The sequence below is a fragment of the Bactrocera oleae genome, chromosome 3, assembly GCF_042242935.1.
Source record: "Bactrocera oleae isolate idBacOlea1 chromosome 3, idBacOlea1, whole genome shotgun sequence".
In the NCBI taxonomy this organism is placed as follows: domain Eukaryota; kingdom Metazoa; phylum Arthropoda; class Insecta; order Diptera; family Tephritidae; genus Bactrocera; species Bactrocera oleae.
The window spans coordinates 6,968,255-6,986,830 of NC_091537.1; the positions used below are offsets into that span (position 1 = coordinate 6,968,255).

At 34.5% G+C, this 18,576-nt stretch overlaps 2 protein-coding genes across 4 annotated transcripts; both read right to left on the bottom strand.

The window, feature by feature from the left end:
• Positions 1 to 1,155: 1,155 nt before the first annotated feature.
• Gr28b (Gustatory receptor 28b) lies at positions 1,156 to 12,563 on the bottom strand. 3 transcript variants are annotated; one of them, XM_036358845.2, is made up of 4 exons: positions 11,845 to 12,563; positions 3,085 to 3,483; positions 2,865 to 3,023; positions 1,156 to 1,799 (listed from the first exon to the last, which is right to left on the bottom strand). In XM_036358845.2, the coding sequence occupies exons 1-4, from the start codon at positions 12,538 to 12,540 to the stop codon at positions 1,656 to 1,658; spliced, it is 1,398 nt and encodes a 465-aa protein (XP_036214738.2). In that variant the 5' UTR covers positions 12,541 to 12,563; the 3' UTR covers positions 1,156 to 1,655. The 3 variants fall into 3 exon arrangements, with proteins under 3 accessions (XP_036214738.2, XP_036214739.2, XP_069963476.1); XM_036358846.2 differs by lacking the exon at positions 11,845 to 12,563 and adding an exon at positions 5,908 to 6,543; XM_070107375.1 differs by lacking the exon at positions 11,845 to 12,563 and adding an exon at positions 4,461 to 5,160.
• A 2,831-nt stretch (positions 12,564 to 15,394) lies between these two features.
• Positions 15,395 to 17,074, bottom strand: LOC138855893 (putative gustatory receptor 28b). Its single transcript, XM_070106168.1, has 2 exons — positions 16,361 to 17,074; positions 15,395 to 15,457 (listed from the first exon to the last, which is right to left on the bottom strand). Exons 1-2 carry the CDS (start codon positions 17,072 to 17,074, stop codon positions 15,395 to 15,397), a joined length of 777 nt encoding a protein of 258 aa, XP_069962269.1.
• Between the last annotated feature and the right edge of the window lie 1,502 nt (positions 17,075 to 18,576).

The window sequence follows — 18,576 nt, forward strand, 5'->3', positions numbered from 1 at the left end:
TATGAAAGCGCACTATATTATTAAACGTTGCTTTAGTATGAACGCACAGTTGAGTATATATATGTATATGTTGATGTATGTATATACTCCGTATTCGTATCGCACGCTCAAATAACCACCTTTTATAGGTCAATGTCAACCGGAAGACAATAGGTAAATGCTTTGTATACGTCCGTAAGCGTCGCGCACTTGTTGATTACTGTCGCGAAATTCCGTATTGTCACTGAAATAGTTCCGAGCTTCTTGGCATGTCCTTTGAGTTGAATTGTATAAATAGTGTATAAAGATATTGTTGTATTGACGCATCACTGATGAACTTTCGGTTGCTCGGAGGTGTGTAGGAGTGCCGCGCTGACTTTCAATACGACAAATATGGTTAGTGTATGGTGGCGGTAAAGAGAGTTTACATGCCATAACGCGTTAAGAGGACATTACCCGTAATCGGAGTAATTGATGTAATTAGCTACAATTGCTATCAATATATCAAATAAGTAGTGGATTGTAACACAATTTGCACCAACCAAATTAATGAAGGATACTCTTACTTAAATACAAACATTCAGGTAAGTAGACTTAGAATTAAATAGTTATTATTATTTTAATATTTAACATTTTATTTAAAAATATGCCTTATATACATATATTACATTATTACACCCAGAAGGAAACGTCGGAGACTCTATAAAAATATATATATAAATGAACAGTTGAGTCGGTTTAGCCATGTGCGTCTGTTTTTCTTATAATATATGCGAACTAGTCTCTCAGTTTTTGAGATATCGATCTGAAATTTTGTACACTTATCTCCCCTGAACGCTGCTCATTTGTCGGAATCGGCTATATTGGACCACTATGGCATATAGCTGCCATACAACTGGCCGATGGAAATCAACGTTTTATATGGAAACATTTTTTATTTGACAAGATAACTCACCGAAATTAGGTATTCCGAGGAAACAGGATGAATTGTTACATAAGTACATATATATACATACTCCGGAGCACATATTGCTTGATCGCGTACCGCCTAATATAATACTCATCAGATCTACATATTCTAACTAGGAGCGTGTTGCCGCTCTGGTCCCAGGCAAATCCTTGAAGAGGAAACAATTTCCACTCTAATAAAATTCTAGTAAGAAGTAAAAAATCTAGTTCTGATAAAATCCAATGTTTTAGCTTCTTTATTAATTATTATGACATGAAGTGTACTTGCAATCAAACCTACATACATACATATATGTTTACAATTGTTTTTGTTTCGTAAAAATGTTTCAATACAAATGCACTATAAATTCATTACATATAAAACAATTAATTTATGCTTAACATACATACATGTTAAACAATTAAAAAAAATCTGCACTGAGATATAACAAAGTATCTATGGTAAATGCTTGCATAAAAATATATAACTCATCAGTTCGCTTGCAATTTTTTGCATCTCAATCGTTCGTATACCTACCTAAGTTTCTGAATATATTTTCATAAAATTCATACATACTTATAAAAACGTGTTACACAAATCTCAGGCATTAAATACACAAGAGATAAATAAATAACATACATACACACATATATATATCTAGTAAAATTTTACAATATATTGCTATGAGTATTTGAAAAAGGCTTTAAATATCAATAAAACATCTGCATTATCCACCAGCTGTCAAATTTGAAACTAGATTCCTTAGTGGCGTTGTGCTGTTCTCTTCTATCGGCGTGAACGGTTGTTCGGGTGCGTTAGAATTCGTGAATTGTAGAAGTATAATTAGGTAGGTGGTGAGTGCGCCACTTATCTGTAAGTTAAGATAAGTTATATATGTTTATTTGATCGATTTTGTAAGGATATGAGGATAATGAAAATAAACGATTTTTTATTTTTATTTTTACAGATAAAACCTGTTTGAGCGCCGCATTAGGGTGAGTACATTTATTTTTCTTTGCAAATTTGCTATAAAATTATTTCTAAAAACAACAAAAAAAAAACGTTAAATTCGGCTGCACCGAAATTACAATACCCTTCACAGATGCATTTCATATGACATCTACATGTATACACCCAACGGTTGTAAAATAAGGTTATGTAATAAGGAAAAATTAACTTTTACGGTTATCTAGATATTGTCTAGATTTTGATGGGTCAGTTAGCTATATGCTGTAGTTGTCCAATCTGAACAATATGTTCGCAGATTGTAGCGTTGCTTTGGACAATAATTCATGCAAAATTTCGTGAAGATATCTTAACTTAATGCAGATGTTTTCTATATAAAGACTTAATTTCGATGTGTCAGCTTGTATGGCAGCTATCTGCTATAGAGGTCCGATCTGAACAGTTTGTTTGGAGAATGTAGAGTTGCTTTGGAAAATACAAGAACGTGATTTTGATCGGTCAATTTGTATGGCGCCTATATGTTATAGTGGTCCGGTTTCGACATATGAGCAAATTTTTGGAGAGAAAAGGACGTGTGCTAAATTTCAGATCGGTATCTCAAAAACTGAGGGATTAGTATATATATACAAACAGACGGACTAACGGATATGACTATATCGACTCTGCTCGTTACGCTGATCATTTTGTATACATATGTAGGTATATTCTTTATAGGGCCTTTTGTGTGTTACAAACTTCGTGGCAAACTTAATATACCCTGTTTAGGGTATAAAGTTATGCTAATATAATATATGTTATGATAGACCTATTTTTTAAAGTCAAAATAGTCTCTTACTTCAATACAAGTATCTCGAAGTTTGGGGTCCAGCGGACGTTTTGAAACCTATCTGTATCGTATTTTTCATAGCAAGTGCGTGTATTTATAAAGTAATATTATTCTTCAATACCTCGTTTAATTTTTTTGACCTACCGTAAAATAAAGTGTACGATCGATGTTGAAGAGTCCAGCGGCGGTGAAGTGTATTTTCAAATGTAACAATTGTAAAGAAAACTGCTGTAGTTTTTCCTTTAATTCAGCATTTTTTGCCTTATTGAGTAGTGAGTGTACAATGCCACCGGTTTTTTCGCTCTGCAAAAGCAAAAAGTAATCACTTTTTTGCTCCTCAAATACTATTATTATTACTACCAACCTTTTGGATAGCCCGATTACTGCCCTCCACAATGGATATGATCGCAATGAGATACAAAATCATTTGACATGAAAAGAAAGTCACAAATTCCACAGTCTTGAATTTGCTTTCGTGCGCCGATTTGCCTAACAATGTCTCGAGCACATAATAGGCATCAAAAACGATGATCAAAAATGCAATCGAAATGATTGTTAGTAGTTGATAAGTAAAATATTTATTTGCTGTTGATGCCGCATCGCAAATCATGTGATGTATTTCCATAGATTCCTGTATAATCTCGCAAGGATTATTTGTGACAATGGTGTACATGGAGAAAGAGTCCAGACATTGTAGTGAGCGTTGCTTCGGCATAGGTTTGACAATGCTATTGTCCCATTGATGTGCGAGATTCTTTAAAACCTGCAAGGGAAGGAAACTGAGTTAAAGCTGGTGAATATACAATTTCAAAGTTGAGGTTATGTCAGTTCTAGATTTCATTCACTCTCCGATGCGCAAACAGACGCGCTTCGTTATAACCTACAAAAAATTTGAGAGCTGTGGCTAAATTAGACTGATTAGCCCAAATTCATAAGCATCTGATGACCATAATTTATGTAACATTAGGTAAAGAACATGAATCTCGAATGTCTGGATGATTTCAAGCGCCTTGATGACTCAAATTTGAAGTCGTGAAAGTCCTAATAGATCGCCTTCTCTAAGACCTCTATTTTTTCTTATTATTGTCGTTTACACCTCGTAGTATACGTATTATTACTATTGTTGTCGGAGCAATCCGTATCGGTTAGGTTATGTGTGTAGATCCGACTGTTTCAGGTCTACATATTGTATGAATATACATATTATGATTGTCGCCCCTTATCAGAACTACTAGTATTTTACTAATCCGCGAACCATAGCTTGCAATGTAATATGTGGTCTTTTCAGATGTTTTATACACGAAAAGTCCATTAGCTCTAGGTTGAATCCCTATTATCTAAAATAAAAATCGTTTCGGTTTAATCTTCGTTCGATTTTTCAGTTTACAATTTTTGAATTTTTTTGGATGAAAATAGAGGTGTGCACTGCGATCTTTGGTCGAATGCATTTTATATTGGATGCGTCAATACCATAATTTTGCTCCCACTTCTTGCAATTTCTAAGCATTCAATGAGAAGATTATCCGCTGTCTCCACGGCGAGTTCGCAGAGCCGAGAGTTTTATGTCGAAGAAACTCCCATTTTGTACTCCATCTGTCTGCCTCAGTCTAACGTTCTGTAGTTCAAAACCACTCAAAAGCATATAGTAAACTTAATAAAAATGAAAAAATTCTAGGTCTTTTCATTCATTACTTGTATAGCACATGTAATTCTCAACCCGCTTTCGCACAAATACTCAACTTGATTCAAGGCGCGAAAATATTGCGTCAGCTTGTAAACTATAGCATAAAACATTTGTACTAAGCCACAAACGAGCAAGTGCGGCGCATAGAATGTCACCGCTGATGGAAGGGATAAATATATGTTATTTCGTGCCAATATAACGAACATACTCAGTTGAAAGTAAAAAATAGTTAAGGCAAATAAAGCCAAAGCAAATCGATTCGTATGCGTTGCCACATATTTCTGCGTAAACGACACGCCTACATTGAAAAAACGCTCCTCGATTTTATGCATACGCTTAACGAGCGTACACAGTCTCTTGCGTTGCACGAAGCAAATGCTTACCGCGATCACATTACCGAAGACGCCATTGAATTTTTGCATTGATTCCGTAAAGTGCGAAACATTCGTTGTGAAAAAATAATCGATGACCGTGTGTTGGTGCAAAATACTATACATGATATTGACGTGCAGAAAGATGAAACGCGTCGCCATGCTGAAATAACCGAAGGCCGAAGCACACAAAACATGTCTTCGCGTTTTCGGCGATATGATTATATGATATGGCGTTAGGCCGTAGCAGTGTGCGAATATGAAAACCAAACGTAAACTCGCGTAAATATTGGCAGGATTTCGAAAGTCACGTCTCAAATTGCGCAAACCGTTTAAAAACCGTTGAAACATTTCCGTCTTGTGTTGTAAAAGTATGCGAAGCCGTCAGCGTAGTATAAATGACTATAATTGTGCTATCCTTGCAAATGTGCATGCAGACATTTAGGATTGATAAGAACGGAGCACAATTAAAAAGGGAATAGAAATTAATTTACTTTAATAATTCATAAATATAAATAGGGGAGGACAGTGTTCGCACCGATAAAAAAATTGTTGCTCTGATTCAGAAAACAAAAGAAACAGCTATCAAAACGATGAAGAATTCGTATTTAGTTTTCCTATCCATAGTCTTCGGCGTTGGACTCACTCACCACGCAAAGCAAAACATCATTAACTTACTCCTAATGATTTACCTATAATATTTCTTACGAGCTTATTGCTATTTCTTCGAGACATGCCTTAGCCATTGAGTGTTTGTGGAATTTTTAGAAAATCTTTATCATTTCAAAAAATTTAACTGACTGAGAAATGCTAGTCCGTTTAGGTCTAAGTTCGTTATGACATTTGTGAGTTTATGGTAGAATATTATAAATATCCGTTATTTGAACAAAGTTATGGTACCCTGGTATGAATGACTACGATAAGTTCATCTAATGGTTATTGGTATGCAATTTAATCTTTGCTTTGATATTAATGCCATATTTTGCTATCTTCGATATTCACATTTGTAAGCAACAAAAAAAATATAGTGAACAAATTAATTAATTAATTAAACTGTACATTTCAAGCATAGAAGGGGAAGAGTCTCACTATACACGCACATTATCACAAAGTTCGACGTTTGGTGTCTCACCTTGTTAATTAAACCGAAGTGCTGCTGCAAACGGAACAGAAACGTAGAAAACAACACAACAACACTTAATAAGAAGACATGCGGCATAAAGAATGTAATCATCGCTTGAAATGTCGGCCAAATATCATTATGAAAGAGCATCCAAAAGCAACTGGACATGTACGAAATATTCAAAGTGATCACCAAGAACATTTTCAAGTGTGTCAATTTCATAATATATTGATAATTGAATGCCACACCGAGATTGTGAAAACGTCGATCCACCGTCACGATGGTATTACACAACGAAACTATAACACGACATTCACTCAAACTAATGCCGAACAGCGTCAACATGCCCAACAGGCCGATGAATTTCTGCAATGTGTCGCCGATTTGTGAAATCTCCGATTTGAAGAAAAAGCCCACAATGGATGCCTGCTCGGCCAGCGAATGTATGAAACAGTACATGAAGAAGATCACTTGCAGCAACGTATTCATATAGCCCAGCTGGCTGATGTGCAATGTGCGTTGTTGACCGCTATCGGTCGCTTGTAGACGAAATGGCGTTAAGCCGAGCACAAAGTTAAACCAGATTAGTGTTTGTGCAGCGCCAAGGGCATCACTCGGGCTGAAGAGTTCTTTCCAGAAGCGCATGGCGGTCGTAAAGTGAGCGATTTAATTTCTTTTGCGGCCACTAAGCCGTTACGATTCACTGTTTGCGGTATTTATACTGTGGCAGTACTTTGTGTGCAAATGAATGGCATCTGAGTGCTTTAAAATTTATAGAGTAACATGATTGACGGCCTTTAAACTATTTAACGGTTATTAATTTATATGTATGATTGCGAGGAGAGGAAAAAGTAATAAACAATTGCCTTTCTAGGAATTTTTATTGGCTTTGGAATTGAGGGAACGTTGTTAATGAGTTTGAGTAGAATCTTCACTCTGTTAACTGATTCTAACTTTCCAAAAACTTCGTTTTCAAAAATTCGACAAATTATATACGAGAAAAAGCGGTTCAGATAACCCTCTTCCCACTTGTGGTTTTCAAAAAATCTATTTTTTTCGAATATGTATATTTGTAAGAATTTTTTAACTTAGTGTAATCGGCTCCCAAAACCTTAAACGCGTTTTGCTTGACACGAGTCGGTGAAGTAAATTTCTGCGAAATAGCTGGACTGAACGACTTGAAATTTACACGACCTTGTTAGATATACAAGTATTTGTCGGCTAATGATCGAAGGAATAAGATTCTTGTTAGCACTTTTTGAAGCCACCCGCAAGTGTAAATGTTTTCACAAAAAACGACTTTGTCGAAAATATAATTTTTGACTAGTTATTATATATGAAGATAGGTTTTAACTTGACTTATATTTATCCATAGTAAAAATATTTTTTTTGTTCTTTGATTTGAGATAATTTTAAGCAGAAAAATCTTCCTCACCGTCAGAAACCTTTTTTTTTGGATGTTTTCCTGGAGATTGACAACGGCATCAAGCGAATCCAAATTTTTTTTCCAAATTAAATCACCGATTTTTAAAGTACATAAAGTTCTAAATGTTCATTATTTTTATTTATTTATTAAATAAAATGTCTCTTCAAAAATCAAAAGAAAAACACAAAAAACACGTTTTTTTTAATTGCAAGTGGATATAGCTACTTAAGTAATATCCTTTTATGGAGTTTTATACAAAAACTCAGCTTTTAAAGGTTCTCCTCCAAGAAACCATTTAATTTCTCAGTTGCGTAGTCAGTCTAATGCAGTGAGAGTGGTTCTTCATAGGATTCATATCTTAATTTTTTTTGGGTTGAAAACTTGTAACCTATGTAGTAAACGAATATTTGCATTTAATAGTATTTTTACGATTTTCTGTCAATCTATGATTGACTATGTTAATCAATTTGCCATGACTGAGTATATTATATATTAAGCGTAACGCTGTCTCTCATTAGCGCACTTAGACTGCGGTTGAAGTTTAGACGCTTACTTTAAAATCGAAAAATTTGGCCAAGTTTAATATGTTCCGACTTTTAGCTTAAATATTTTTAAAAATTATAAGCACCAAAACCGACTTCAACACACTAGAGGAAAATGAGTCTCTTAAAACTAGAAGAAAGTTTCACAACTGCTCATTGAATCAACCATTGTTGTTCTCATTCTGTTCTTTACTTTTTGCATTGGCATTTCTGCTTATAGAATTGCTTAGCTGAAGTAGCAATAAATATAATGGTTTCTCCTATAATATTTTCATTATGCAAAAAGAGATATCTAGTATATTTATCTATAGTTTTATGAGCGCTTTTATTATGACTTCTCACTCTGCTGCATTAGGCTAATTGATTTTTTGCAATTTTTGTAATGCGATATTTATTGCTATACTATTTTCTTTCTCGACTTTCCTACCATTTACCTACTTAGTGGAAAAGTATTGGTAAAATGTGTATATTTATGGTTTAGAAGTAGGCTAAAATACTTAATTCCTTAGTGAAAAGTTTTTTCAAATGAAAATAGCACAGAATCACTGAGATACAAAAAAAATATTGTAATTGAAATTTATACGCAGAGAACTGCCAATGGGTGCAAAATATATTTTGTAATTATATATATTATATAATTAAAATTCTATTCTATAACTTTCTTTCTTTTTGCTGAGCTTTTGAATATTGAGAAGTTCAAGAAACAAATCGCCCTAAAACATTTAAACTAATTCTTTTTTTCTAATTCCTAAAAATGTTCAGTCCTTCTGTAAAGTATCTTCATCTGACTACTTGATTTGCTGGAGTTATACAATACATATAAAGTTAGCTATCTGCAAATGATCAATTTTAGCATCAGCTTTTAAAGTGGTGTGTGTCTATGATAGATTGTGACTTACTTTTCTCGATTCGCCTAATTGTAGGCAGTATTTCACATGATTTTTTGTAGCACGAGATATTCAATTTCTTATAGATTTCAACTTGTTACCAATCTGGTTTCTTGCAGAAAACATATTAACGCTAGTACTGTCACTGAGTGACTAGTTAGACATTCCCAAACAAGTGCTTCTGAGTTACTTAAAGTTACTTTTGTCAAAACAATAATATTTTAAAAATTAAGAATTCAACCAAATAAATATTGCGTGACTTGGAAATAATAATCGATACATACAGCTGTGTTCATAAAAGTAGTAGTGCTGGTGGATTCTAACTATAATATAAAACAAAAAATTCAGGTGAAAAATACAAACTACGAAGTCAATCACATTTAAAAGTAATTTTTAAATATATATGTATTTTTTACTAACAAGATTTATTTAAAAAACTTGTGTTTTGCTTGATAGATTTGCTGTTGCTACAACTCGTTTAACATCTACCCATAAATTTTCGACCAGATACAGGTCAAGTGACTGCACTGGCCAGCACATTGCGTCGATCCTTTCTGATGCAAATCCCTCCTTAGTTAGTTACATTGTATGGTTTGGCTCGTTATTCTGTTCAAACGTCTTTTTTGTAGGCATTTCCCAGCTGGAAAATGGTAATATAACATTCTTCAACATGTTTACATACTCCGTTAGGTTCATGATGCCATTGATCAAATGTATAGGACCGACACCATGATACGAAAGGTAAGCCCATAAATACCATAATGCTCAGACCACCATGTTTTAAAGTTTTGGAATTACTTTCTTGACCTTGTTCCCTAAAAAAAATGCAAATTTGCTTTCATCACTCAACAGCACGTTCCGTCCATTTTGTATATGGCCAATTGAAATTTTTCTTTGTGAAATTTATTCTTATTCCACATGTTTGTTAGTTAAAAGAGGTACTTTCCGGAGACCCTTTATGTTCAAATATTTTTTCATATAGTCTTTTACGATTTATAAGAATAGTAACCGATAAGCTTTAATAATTTTTTATCATTTTTGAGGATGCTTAGGGCTTGTTTTCTACATATCGTATAATGCCTGTTTTATCATCTTTTTTTATATTTTTCCGCTAATTTCTTGTTTTATCATTGTATTTTATAGCGTTGTATATCATTGTGCAGTTGTACCCCCTACCAAAGAGCTTCAACTTCTTATAGGTTCCGTCTTGTTTCGTTAGGTTTACTACCAATTCATGCTACTTGATAGAACAATGTCTACTTCCACCCACTAAAAAGGAAAGATCACTGGGTTTTAAAAAAACTTTCAAATTCCTTAAATACACTTGTTTATCGCAACTATTTAATCATTATTTAATTTATCGACCACTAACGACAAGCTTTACTATTTTAAAGAATCGCTCGTCATAAAAAAGACAGCGGAAGCAATAATTCAAGATATTTTCGCTTTTATAATTTGAAGTGTCTATTTTACCAAAATAATCACGTTTGTTGGCTTGACAACATATTTAAATATAAGAAGCTGTTTCACTACTATTTTCATGAACACTACTGTATGTACCTGTTACTCTCTGAATTGAAGGGCATTTTAAAACGAAAGTGCGTGTTTTGCAACATTCCAACTCGTTATGCAATTTTAATTATGCCGTTAAAAACAGTTAACATTAAGTTTGCAACGAAGTTTGTAATACCCAGAAGGAAACGTCGGATGCCCCAAAATTTTATTTATAAATGATCAGGTTGACGAGTAGAGCCGATATAGCCATGTCCGCCAGTCCATCTGTTTGTATATACGCGAACTAATCTCTCAGTTTTTGAGACATCGATCTGAAATTGCGCACATGTCCTTTTCTCCTTAAGAAGCTGCTCATTTGTCTGACATCGGACCACTATAGCATATAGTTGCCATACATACTGAACGATGACAACCGACTTCTTGATTTTTTTCATTTTTTTTATTTCCTAAGGGTATGGTAATATATAAAGGGTTGCAAGCGAAGTTAACGTATTTTCTTGTTTTTAATATCCTTAGCATAACATCACTTAATATCAAACATCTTAAGATATCTCATGCGCCTAATTGTATACCTTGTATTAATGCTCCAATTCCCTACTAACTTCGTAAGTAGTTGTTTAGTAAGAGGGTATACAACCTCAAGGAAATTGCTATATTGGGCTTCGCAGTTCCCTTCATAATTTCATTAAACACAACACACGGAATTTTAGTAATGGTATACTGATACATAGGTACATATTAGCATATGCAAAAACTTAATTGCTTCAGAAACATTCCCTTATGTATTGCTTACTTAGTGCCTAATATAGTTTGCCGAAGAGAGGAATTGCTTGCCGACAAGCATTTCACGAGTCAACTTGCGTTAACTAAAGAGTTAACAAGTGAAGTCTTTTTGTAGAAGACCTATATGGTATATGATATTTAATACAATTTGTATGTCATAAAAATCGCTAAAGTTACTTATTAGACGATTATACTATACGTTTTATGACTGTTGTAAACATTTTATGGTGTATATTTTAGCAATGATTTCAGAAAAGTTAACATGATCCGACTAATAACTTGTTAGCGCTTAGATCATCAGCATATGGGAATATATAAAAATTAACTCACATTTTAATTTGGATTTATCAAGTAATTTATTAAAAACAGCCTAGCACGCAACGTTTCTACATAATCTAAAAGAAAATTACTTACAGCATAATCGGAAGCGCAACGCAAAAGCACATTTTCTTCTTGTCGCATTTTGTATAGTCTTTATAAATTATTTATTAGGCTTAATACATTCCAGTTTAGAAGTCTTGAAATAGCATGGAGTTCCAGAACAACAATGCTTCTTTTTAAGAACATGCATATATTATAGGTGTGTGCCTGCGTTAGATCTTCTGCCAAACTTTCCTATTGAATAGTTCGCCTAAGTGTAGGCAATATTTAAGTTTTTTATATCGACTGCGCACTGTTTAGCATATTTCTAAACCGATTTTAATAATTTCGTACCGCCCTATGTTTTTATAATAATAAAAAAACGGTTGCACGGTTTTTGATATCTTCTCGTGCCCACCGCAACCCCTCTCACCTTATTCAACATTATCAGCCGCATTTCCAGCATCTTCACAAGTCCCTGATACATCGCTGTAGCAATAGAGATAACCGTGTGTTGCAACGTAAAGACGATGTAAAGTGGCGTTGACGGCTCTAAATTAGCCGATTTCAAGAGAAAAAAATTACCACACGAATACGCTGTGTCAACGGCAAACACTATCAATATACTGAAATAACAGTAATGCAACAATTTGGTGTAGATTATCTTTACACCAACATTATGCAACATGAGATCAATATCCTGTATTGTGCGTAAACTGTACTCTAGACGATGCTTCGGTAGCATAGCTGTAAAATATATGATCGTTATACCGATCAAACCGCTCAAAATTTGCAATGTATCACCGAAACGTGAGACTCCGGTTTTAAAGAAGTAGCCCGCAACCGTTTCGAAATTATTCATCAGAGTTAACACATAACATGCCACATAGATGGTGATGTGCAGAAACATATTGATATAACCGAAAATGGATTCCTTCAATTTCTTATTGCCGTCACCGTCACTTTTGATGAAAAACGGCGTAAGGCCGTGCCAAAAAGTGATCACGAATATCGGCTGTAGGCTTTCGTATAGCTGTTGCGCTTGAAAGAACCGACGTAAACCGCTAACACGCTGTGGTCGTGTGGCACGCACTTCCTGTGCCTCTATACTATTCGTATCACCGTCCATTCGCGTTGACTGCACCGCGTTAACTGGCCGAAAGTTGGCGTGTTGTTGTGACTTTTTAACCGAAGTCGACGCTCAATACGCCTAGGCGCGAGCGCACGCTTGCATTGCCGTTTGCAATGTAGTGTTTGTGTTTGACCATCAGTATTGGTCTCAGTTTTCTCCATTTATAATGAATTGTATATCCTTTTACTACTTTTACTAATAATGTATCCGTTTTCATATGCAAATTAGTGGCGGGAGCTTGCGCTGCGCCGCCTCACACAATATTACCATATTTATCTGCACTTGTACTTAGGTGCCGTCATCGATGTCGATTCCTGTCACTGACCCACCTGTTGTTGTCACTTTTTTTGTTTTTTTTTTTTGATTGTAAGCACACCCACCAGCGTCTAATCGCCCACTTGGCATATAGTGGGTTACCCGTTTGGTAGTTTTCGAAGCTTAGGTGTGCTACCCATATTAGCAGAAAAATTCTCTCCTACACTTACAGAATAGTTGAAATATGCTTGTACTTGTATGGTCTAATGTTATATTCCATTAAGTTACGTTTGCTTTTTGATTCTTAACCGAAATTATTGAATTGTTGTTGGTTTGCAAAGTATAATGAGTATACATTACGGCAACTAATTTCTTAGAGAAAATCGACTACATGGTTAATACTATCGCTAGATCATGAAATCCTTTTTTTTGGCATGCTTGTAAGTTGTATCTTTTTCCATTCAATCGCAGCTAAATCAGTTTCTAACCCATTTCATTGACGAAGAAGTCCAAATTGAATATCCCTGTAAACCAATTATGTACATACGTAAGTATGAAAAGCGTCGACAAGCGTCTAAGGAATTAAATATTGACTTGTTGCTCTTTTAATTGCACATCGAGGTAACATTAGTATATATACTTGTATAATATGTACGCAACTGCGTATAGCACATAAAAGCGCATGCGAGTAATTTGCATATGGCTTTTATGAGGTTTTTTTTGAAATTAATTTAATTTCTCAACACATTTCAATTAAGTACTTTATTTCGGTACATTTTTTCAATACATTAAGACCAGATAGTTCCCGGAAATTTTTCAGCAGTTCTTTTTTTTTTAAAGTTGGTAGCACTGTCCTTAATTACTAAGCCAAATATAAGCGCGATCTATCAACCAGTTTGTTTCCAGCAGCTGCTGAAATCAGTCGACCTCAGTTCGACCTCGAAGACATGCCTCGTTCCGGTCGTCCTTCGACGTCTACCGCTGGCAATACCATCAAAAAAGTGTAGAAAATCCTGCTCGAAAATCGTCATGCGAGTATTACGTGCGAGATAGCACGTAAGCTAAACATCGGCCGTGAAGTAGCTCGTTTGATTTTGACTGATAGTTTGACCATAGTTGTGAACGATTTTAAGACCAAAAATTCGTTCAATACCATCAATCAACCATCGTATTCACCGGATTTGGCCCCATGCAACTTTTTTTTGTTTCCAAAACTTAAGTCACCACTCCGTGGAACCCGTTTCGACTCAATTGAGGTCGTAAACGAAAATTCGCAGAGGGAACTAAAGGCGTCCCGGACAGCGCCTACAAGACATGTTTCGTTTATTGGAAAAAGTGGTGGCATATCTGTATCGCTTTAGAAGGAACATATCTTTCAAAGTATTAAATAAATATTGATGGAGATTAAAAATTTTACATTTTATTTATAATTTCCGGAAACTTTCTGGTCTTAATGTATATATATGTATAGTACATATGTAAAGGTATAAATAAGTACATACATATTTATGTAAACATAAGCCACTGTTAGCGCAGAGCAATCATTAAATAATAATATATTACTAACTGGCCTTTGTTAATTGATGAAACATTCTCCCTTTTCCCCACAGGACACTTTCTCTTTCTCCACTTAGGTACTCTGCTATATACGATAAATGAAATTAATAACATGTTTGTTTGTCTCGGGCTGCCTGTCTGTCTGTCCGTCTAGTCTGACTGGTAAATATTTAATGAATATTCTGCTCAAACAAGCTTTTGTTCTTAGTATACTAATGATTTGTTGTTTGTTATTGTATTATACATACATATATATAGGGTGGGCCAAAAATAAACTTTTAATTTTTTAATGTAAATAAATAAAAATAATGATAATTTTTAATCTTTTTAATACTTCTAACTATGTTCTTATAAAATGCCTTTTTACCGCTTTTTGCAATCGTGGTAAACGAAATACAAAATTTATGTGAATTTATCGTATGAAACAATAAATCATAAAAAATTGGTATTATATATTTTTGAGACATTATTTTGTGAAATAATGTTATAAATGAAAAAATTTATCTTTTACGGCTTAAGGTTCGATTGATCTGGAATAATTTTTAAATGAGTCGACTTAACAAAAAATCATATTGGACTTAATATATATATATATATATATATAGAATATGTTCATTTCATTATCAGTATGCAATAATTTCTTCAAATGCAATAAACGTCTGAACAAAATAAGAATATATTCCCGTTTTTGCATATAGGAAATCGAAAACCGCCACCTAATACCATTAATATTTTTAAAACTCAAACTTTACCAGAATTTTTGTATCGTAATTTCGGACGATATTTCCAAGGTATCTAAGGAAAAGAACTAAATTTATTTTTAGCCCACCCTAATATACATAGATATTCTTCTATAAATATCACAATAAACTATCACATGGTTCATGTAAAATAGACTGGTGTGGTTATTTCTCTTAATTAAAAATACATTAATGTAATTTTGACCTAGCGAAATGGAATTAGTTATTCTGTAATGCGATAACTTAAGTACTATAAGCATATTTTAACAATTTCATTCCTAATATTTATTATAATTCGTTCACTGGTCATAATTTAGTTGATATTTCGCTTCAATAACGGTAACTACTTTTGAATTGAAGGGCTGAAAAGTAATTGAGAAAATAGATGAGATGAGAAGTATACTAAGTTACTTCAAAAGTCCTTCTCAAGACCTCGACAATGAGTAGACATATTATTATTATTTTTTTTTTTTTAAGTTTCAAAAACCCTCAATCTCAATTATGTAGAAGTATTAAGTTTAGATTACTAAATTTCTTCTCGGAAGCAAGTATAAAATAAAACCAAATTTAAAGAGAAGAAGAGCCTTACATTTAGTAAAGTAAGGTCTAAATTACAAGGGCCAATTCTATTCTTGAGAAGAATAGCCACAGTGAACAGTTGCTAGAGGGAAATTAAGACCAGATATTTTAAAGTTTAAAAATAATTATAAAGCAATGTGAATGTCTGGCATTTAGAAAAAACCTTCTAATAATTTCAAGTTTTTAAGGTCCTCTACAGTCTCTTCGTTACAGATAGTCATTAAACAATTGATTGCTGTAAGTGAGAGGGAGAGAGTCAAACCTCTATTAGGGCGAGTCTTTAACTAGTCGTGCTCGATCAATTGAAGAGACAATCTGCTGTAAGTAATTTCCAAACAGAGAATTTAAAAATGACGTCTAATATAATTCTTTCTTGGAATCGTTTGGGTAAATTACGCAAGATACAAGTTTATCAGATTATATTGCGCCAGGTGAGGTTATACAGATTATATTAGGGCTTGAAGCAGTTACAGTTATTTAGAGATTTTAGACTCATTTGTACGAGTATAAGAGGAGAAGGTCACTTGTCACGAGAGGTTACCTGTAAAGGTGCAAGCCTACTTATACTTATGGCTGGCTTTGAGTAGGATGTTGGCGTAAAATTTTCCATTCAGATCTCGCTTAAATAATTTCACTATATAATTAAAATACTCACGCACACACCATTTCTTTCCTACCTTTCCTACCTTATTGAGTATGACCAGACGTCGCTCAAAGCCACGCGCTATAAAACAGAAGAGGCAAATTGCCAAGAACAACACCGAATGTTGCAAAACGAATGCGATGCACACACATATCGACGGATTTACATGCGCCGAACGTAAAAGCAAATAAACACCGGCACAATAGATCGCAATAATCAGTATTTTTGCAACGATCAGTACTAATGCATAACGGTAAATACGCGAGTACTTCACACGCACACCAATATTTGCAAAATTCAAATCCAACTCGTTCAACACCTCAATTATGCGACGCATCTTACAACGCTGGGTCAACGCCGTCGTATAAATGACAATACCGGTGACAATACCGTTACATATCTGCAGTGTATCACCCACAATGGAGATGTTCGTGCGTAAGAAATAACCCACAACAGATTCGGCATTCAACAGCGAATTCAAAAAGCAAACGCCATAAAGTGTCACATAGGCGGCCGTGTTGCAAAAGCCGAAGCAGGATGCGCGTATCTCGCTAGTACCGTTGCGACGCTTTACAATGCGAAACGGTGTCAGACCATAGATGTAGGTGAACAGGAAGAGCGGCTGGAGTGTGGCGAAAACTTCTTGCGAAATGAAGTACTGACGTATGCGCTGAATTCGAGACGCTGCCGCTGGCTGCTGGAGCGTGTTAGCGAGTTCGATCGTTGTTTCGTAACTTCGATTGACAATTTTTTTCATTTTTTTTTTAATTTTTAACTTTTTTTTTGTTCTGCGCAAATGTTACTATCTATCTATCTAGCACGCGTCTCGCACACGACTGTTTGTTTGAGTTATCGACTGCCTGTTGAATGTCGACTAGGATATGCCAATGCAAGAATTATGTTTCTATTTGTGCACTGGTAATTCATTACCGGCAGCCATGAGATATATTTGTTAAGTAATCATAGCTGGCACGTTAGAATTATGGCGCAAGAGGATTGTGATTGCGATTATAGTTGTACATACATACATATGTATGTATATATATTGTAACTACGTAGACTGCTCAATTAGACTACTCTATTAACAGTGCTCAAATCTCTCCTATAGGTCCTTCCTTGTTCAAGGTTCCAAAACAGTTGCCTTCTGCATTTAGCACTTCGTAGCGGAAAAAGATAAGTATGTAGAAGCTTTAGCCGAAATGAAAATTTAATGTTTTCTATCAGACTAACTTAGCAGAATTCCAGTTTGTTTGCTTATTTAGATGTTGTTAACGAGCTGTGGATGGACAATTGCACCATTGCCTTGGACAATAACCTATGCCGAATTTGGTGAAGATATCCCCTCAATTGAAAAATTTTTCCTTACAAGGACTTGGTTCCGATCATTCAGTTTGTATGGCAGCTATATGCTACAGTGATCCGATCTAAACAATTTCTACGGAGATTGCATTATTGCTTTAGACAATAACCCATGCCAAATTTCATGAAGATACCTCATGAAATGAAAAAGCTTTCCATACAAGCATTTTATTCCGATAGTTCAGTTTGTATGGCAGCTATACGCTATAATAGTCCGACAAATGAGCTTCTTGGTGAGAAAAGTGCGGGTGCAAAACTTCAGATCGATATCTCAAAAACTGTGGGACTAGTTCGCATATCTACAGACGGACGAACAGAGAGATGGACATGATTAAATCGACTCAGCTCGTCACCCGGATTATTTAAAAATATACTTTATAGAGTCTCTGACATTTCCTTTTGGGTGTTACAAACACCGATGCAAACTTAATCAGGGTAAATTCAGGGTAGAAAAATAAGAAATTCGCAATTTTTCGAAACTCAGTTACATCCCAGAGTTCCTAAGCTTTTAAACAATTTTGTTGAGTAAAAAATATTTATGTCAGGTTACAGAATTTAAAGCGAAGTGGGTTCCGGGCTGTATGATCTCTTCTTTTATAACAAAATTCTTTTCTAACCTCAAAAATGAAAACTTGAAATTAGTTTGGCCATGTTCATGTTGCTAGTCTAAGACAAGGGTCCTTGAAACAGTTAGTATACATAATTAGCAATTGCTATGTCTTTTTATCAATGAAAACATTATAAACTCAAAAAAGTTTAGCTCAGAGACCAAAAATTTTTCAAATTTTTTCTTACTTGCTGCTCAACTCTCTCCGTTTTAGTGTCTTCATTGTTGTTTATGCGGTTAAAGGTATGTAAAACAAAAAAAGTTCGTGCTATTATAAGTGATGATATATTTAA